This window comes from Pteropus alecto, unplaced genomic scaffold (assembly GCF_000325575.1).
Source record: "Pteropus alecto unplaced genomic scaffold, ASM32557v1 scaffold52, whole genome shotgun sequence".
Taxonomy (NCBI): domain Eukaryota; kingdom Metazoa; phylum Chordata; class Mammalia; order Chiroptera; family Pteropodidae; genus Pteropus; species Pteropus alecto.
Genome location: NW_006433941.1, coordinates 250138 through 256318, shown reverse-complemented (window position 1 = coordinate 256318; position 6181 = coordinate 250138). Strand labels below are relative to the sequence as shown.

The window sequence follows — 6181 nt, the reverse complement described above, 5'->3', positions numbered from 1 at the left end:
GGTGAAAATAACAAACAAATTATACAATGTGACACATGAAAAATGTACTGACCAGCAAGCTTTGTCAAGATCCAAATAGAACTTCAACATCTGAGGAATAAACAAATGTGAGGAATGTGTTAATAAGGGTTTCTTCCCCATAGCTTCATTTTAAAGAAAAGACTGGTAACTTTTCCTGCTAGGTTTTTGGTTCTGATGACTGACATAAAAGCAAAATGAAAAATTTACCATGTGGATCTTTTAAAGCACAGTGCAGATCAAGGAATGTAAAACAATATTTATGTTTCTTTTATGTTCTTCTATGAGAGACTGTATTACCATTTCCAGCTACTAATAGTGAAGCTGTTCTGTCTTTTCACATCCATATTCATTGTCAAGATGAGCTTGTTCATGGTAAGCAAGTGGCTGTGAGTCATCAGGCTGGAGCCATTAGTCATACACAGAGAGGCAACGTGTAGTCTGGTTGATTAATCAGAAACTCGTAGTGAGAAAGGCCAAGTATCATTTCACAGCAGATTGAGGCTTAAAGGTTTTTGGTATAGAGCTCTGTAACACTGCTTTTCAAGATATACACACATACACATATGTGTATGTATATATACATATGTATGTATATATGTGTACAGATATACACATACATATACATATGTATATATCTACGAGCATATGCATGTGCGTATATATATTCCCCATTCTCAGTAAGATCTGGCAGCTTTTAGAGTAGCAATCACCAAAAACACTCTGTTCACACAAGTTTACAAGTTAACAATGGAATGACTTCTAAACCCTTGGTTTATCAAAAAAAGAACTTCTAAAATCACAACATTTTTGGTTATTTTCTCCACAAGTGCACAGTGAACAACGTTTTTTACAAAAGAAGAAAACAGTGCCTTAGTGATTTAAATTAAAAAAAAAAAAAAAAAAACAGCGATAGCTACTTTCTACAGCATGCAACACTATAAAAATGGTGAGCTGGAGCCACAATGAGCCTTAGAGAGACTGTCCTGACATCTGGTTTTTCAACTCCCAGCAAAAGCACGAGAGGTAATGAGGAATGCACATTAGACCATTGCCTTTTTTCCTTCTATCATTTTCAATTTGCAGTTGTGTTTTCTTGAAGAGGCCCATACCTAAAATACTCCCTTCTTGTAAATTTTATATTTATCTTTACAATATTATAATTTCCAATTTCCCCAGAGCAACCCAAATCAATGATTGCTGTAAATGAAATAAGGGTAGAATAAGCTTTGTGACTGATGGGCCCAGTCACCAGTTTCTTCCTAAGGACATTCTTTCAACTTCCTTTTGCAGCAAATTATGCATATGAAGAATGAGTTCTACAGGAGAACTTGGAATTTTAGCTTTTTAAAATATGGCTTTGTTAGGAGTATGTCAGCTTGTTAGATCTGAAAAGTCTTCTCCCAATGTTGGGGCAGAAAAAGAAAGATCTTCAAAAGTGGAGCAAGATAGGATTGGTATCTTGAAAGAAAAGCAGAGAGTGGAAGAAAGATAAAGCGAGGTGCCCCACATACCCCCAAAAAGAAGTTGGACCTCCATAAATAGTCCTGTTATAGTAACCCATGGTATTTATTTCCATGATATGTGAAACAGTGTTTTCTAGTTCTGTCTGAATTATCCCTGATATGGCTTCCTGAGGCTAGAAGATCATTCCGACCTGTTTAGGTGGTCTTCACTAGTCTTTGGAACTAGAGGGGATTGTGTCAGAGAAACTTCCATGTCAGGAAGTTCTCACCTGTTTCACAATGCTTATCACCATAAAGACAGTGGGAGCGATTTGGCTAATGGTTGAAAAAGAAGGAAGTTCTGGGCGGGCTTCTCTGGACCAAATGTGGTCAGTTTTTAATGAGTGACCACACAGAGTCATGGGCACAGGATTGGAAACCACTCCAATGGGGCAGCTTTCTGGCCAAGGGACAGCGAATTGATTTTGCTTGCCTGGGAATGGATTCTTTTTGTCCCTCTATTCTGCCTCAGAACTCCTTAAGTGAAACTGGGCCTGATTTGTATTTCGAAAGATAGGTAATAGAGAGATGAGAATCAGCCTCCATCACAGATATGCCTTTTCTTTCCATAGTACGTCTAATAAATTCATGAGTAAAGCTTACAAGGTGAGATCATGCCCCAACGATGCCTGAAAAATGTTACGGGCTAAAAAAAATATTAGTGTTTGAAAAGGCAGTAAAATAATTTTTTTTTTTTTTTGGCATTCTGGCACATTTTAAAATGCATTGCTGAAGTCAATAACAGTCATTGAATGTTGGTAAATATTACATTTTATATATGTAAAAGAGACTCTTATTTTTTCTTCTTGATTGAAACAGAAGTCTCCACTGTTTCTTTTTAATTTCCCCCTTCTCCTTTTCCTCCTTCTCCTCTTCCTTTTAGATAGTACAAGTATTGATGGTTGTGTGCTTTCCCCATGGAATTCCTATAAGTCTTCCTTAGCACTTTTGCATCAAGCCTTCTACCACTGCTGTAAGTGAAGGTCCACGGGGGAATTCAAATTGAGATCTGTGACATCCAGGAAATCAATGTTGAAGATGCTGGGGCCACTCGTGGTAAGGGAACTGAAGCTTGGTGTGGAACTTGGTGGAGTGAGATCCAGCCACTCCATGGTTTCCCACGGAGATTCAGTGAAGCTTAGCTGCAGCCCATTACTGTCCACAGAAGAAGGTGAAAACTGCGTGTGCATTGGGGAGAGGGGACCTGGCAAGATCTCATGTGCATTGAAGAGGTCTTCTGCAGCCTTCCCGGAGAATCCATCCATTATACCATCGAAAGAAGGCTCCTCACTCCCAATTCTTAGAAGGGCAACATCGCTCACCTTACCTAAGGGGCTCTGGGAATTTAATAAGACTTCAAGGTGCTCGTCGCTGTCTGTGCCATAGTGATCGAAGAAGAGCTGTCCTCCTGCAGATGCTTGCTCATAGGAAGCTGAGGGTTTGGGGAGGGCAGCAGTAGGGCTTCGGGAAGACCCGGGCATCTTTGGGACTTTTTGAAGACATGAATGATCCTCTCTGGCATCAGCTGGCATTTCTGTTGGTAAAACACAATTGGCATTGTTAAGTCACTTCAAATAGAGCATGCCACACAATATGAATCTTTGAAATGAATGAGTTAAACATAAGATACAGGAGATGGCTATGCTTCTCTGGTCATTGCTCATCACCCTGTCTCATCCCTAGGCTGTACTATATATCCCCAATTCTTCTTCCCTCTGGTCTCTCTTCAAATCCTTTTTTTTTTTTTTCTGGAAATTCCACTCTGTGATTATCAAACTCTCAAAGCAGGTTCCTTTACCTACTCCTTCACTGACACCTGGCTGTCCCCTGAGGATACTGCATCCTCTGTTATAGCCTCAGTGGGGGCTCATTTATTTCAGCCAGAAGAGGAGTCTTCCTGGGTGCTATCCTGCCGCCACTTTCTGATTGTTACCCTACACTTTCTTATAACTCCCCAGTGTTTTTGAGGGTCATTTTGCTTTCCCTGCCACTCTACGCTCCCTCTTCAGCCTCCTGGTCACTCCATCTCATCCACTGAAAACTAATCCCCAGTTCATTGCCTTTTTCCCATTTCAACTCTTGTCATTCTATGCAATTTCGGCATCCTCAGAAGAGACCCATTGTACAGCTAGCCTCTCAGTTCCTTGACATCCCCATCACCCTCCAGTGATTCCTTCCATTCTTACTCTGTTGGACACACTCTCAACCTTGTCATCTTCAAATACTGCATCCCTCTGAAAGCTCAGTTTTAACCAAAATTTCCCACTCTTAGATGATCCCTTCCCATTCCTCCAGCTCACCTGATGAGAACAATTTCTCAGCTACTTGGAGTAGCTTCAATCTATTCACTCTTCTGTCTTTTCACCATCCATTGGCCCCTTCTGGTTTTTATTTCTTTCTTTGTCCAGCCTATATTCTTTGGTCCACCATTAGAATTACTCTATTATAAATATCCTCAACATCCTTCCTCTTTTCTCCTTTCACCATTCTCCTCTGGCAAAACACCACACCTGGGTGAATCTTATTGTTTTCTCTGAGCCTGCCCTGGATCAGCTGGATGTTGTAAGAGAAAAATTTTGGAATGAAGCTGACTGATTTCACTTTAAATTCATGATGTCAAGCCTACAGTGGACATTTAATACCACCTAGCAATCCTACTGTTTCTCCAGAAAACCCAGTTTATTCATGACTGATTCATAAATTTTCTTCTTTCCTTGAATCACCTGGGCTTCCCTCCTGTATTATGTTTTTAATAAGTATGTGACCTTGCCACATACTTATTAAAAACATGAGGGCGTCTGATACGAACCTTCTCGTCTTTTTATCATAAAATTTATAAAGATAAGATTTTGTCTCTTTTTCTTCTTTCCTCTTGTTCCAGTGGAGGAATTGTCTGCTCACTTGCTTGTTGCTCATCTCCCTTACCAGGTACACTCATGTTCATAGCAGTATTATTTACAAAAGCCAAAATGTAGAAGCAGCCCAAGTATCCATTAACGGATGAATGAATAAACAAAATGTGGTATAGACTGCACTCCACGAAGGCGGGGAATGCTCCAGCACAGCACTGAGCCTGCTGCCTGGACACTCCTTCTCTGAAACTAAATGCTGTTATTTAAGGGCTTACATCTTACGTGTTTTTTTTTTTTTCTTTCTGTCTACATGTTCACTTTACATGATTTTATTCATCTGTGTGGTTTCAAATTCTAGGCACATACTATTTAATTTTAAAAAATAAATAAATATATGACTTAAAAGGAGGCAAAAAGAAAATGTTGATCAAAAAGAAAATGTTAATCATTTTTATTGCTAGCTTGAATGACATTTAATCATGTATGAACCATCCAGTGGGAGATTACTAATTGAATTTCATTTTGAGTAAGTAGCACAAAATTTGCTTTATCTGCTTTATTCTTCTTATAATTAAGAAGATAGGTACATTGGGATTACAACAGTAGAGTGAAATAGCATAGCAAGAGGACACAGCTATAGAAACAGGGACTGAGTTGAAACATGAAAACTGTTAAAATGATTAGTGAAAATGTTTCCAGGACAAAGGGACCAAAGCAGTGAGATATTACCCACTAATGCCTTCCTTTATCTGCTCCAAACGTGGACAGGAACTCAGATGAAGTGACCACTCTCCTCATAGATTTTTTGGTCCCATTTACAGTTAACATCTGACCTTAGTCCTAAGGGTTTCCTCTCTAGAGTACTTACAGAGTATCCTGTTGGGCAAGACACAAAACAGACTTACCTCCACTTTCAATGAGGACATCCAGGAGTTCGTCCATCTGCTGACTCCGAGTCATTTGCTATTGTAAATTAACCAAAGGAGGACAGAGAAGTTAGAAGGTAGCTACTTCTTGGCTGAGAAATTATTAGAAGCAGCATCACAGATTTTTGAACTAGGTTTGGTTAGTTGTTTTTATTTAATTGTGGTAAAGTAGACATAACATAAAATTTACCATCTTAACCATTTTAGAAAGTACAACCATTCACATTGTTGTGCAACTATTACCACCATCCAGAACTTTTTTCATCTTGCAAAAGCATTTTTATTGCTAGCAAAAGCAAGATGAAAAAAGTTCTGGATGGTGGTAATACTCTGTCCCCATTAAGTAACAACTCACTATTCCTTTGTCCTCCCAGTCCCTGGCAACCACCATTCTACTTTCTGCCCCAATGAATTTAACTACATTAGATACGTTGCATAAGTGGATTCCTATTAGTATTTTTCCTTTGATGACTGGCTTATTTCACTTAGCATAATGTCTTCTAGCTTCATCCATGTCATAGTATATGTCAGAATCTCCTTCCTTGTTAAGGCTAAATAGCATTCATGTCTATACCACATGAATGCTATGTGGTATAAATGACATACGAATGTCATTTATGTGGTATAAATGACATATGTTATGTGGTATAAATGACACATGAATGTATGTCTATACCACATTTTGTTTATTCATTCATCCATTGATGGATACTTGGGCTGCTTCTACATTTTGGCTTTTGTAAATAATACTGCTATGAACAAGAGTGTAACTGGCTAAAGGTTTTTGGCCCTTCTTCTCACTTTGAAGTCACTTGGATCTGTCCCGTTTGGGTGCTGTGAATGTAGTCCAAGAATGTGACTCATATTTCCCTAGTTCCTC

General features: G+C 39.0%; 1 protein-coding gene across 2 annotated transcripts in view; it reads right to left on the bottom strand.

The window, feature by feature from the left end:
• Window positions 1-2154: 2154 nt before the first annotated feature.
• The window catches only part of MYOCD (myocardin), an 83242-nt gene continuing 79215 nt past the window's right edge, over window positions 2155-6181 (bottom strand). The window contains exons 13-14 of one of the 2 annotated variants that reach the window (XM_006908391.1): window positions 5281-5338; window positions 2155-3057 (exon numbers count right to left, since the gene is read on the bottom strand). In XM_006908391.1, coding sequence (XP_006908453.1) covers window positions 2486-3057; window positions 5281-5338 — 630 coding nt within the window. In that variant the 3' untranslated portion in view covers window positions 2155-2485. The remainder of the gene's footprint in view (window positions 3058-5280; window positions 5339-6181) is intronic. The other variant, XM_006908392.1, reaches the window with a different exon arrangement.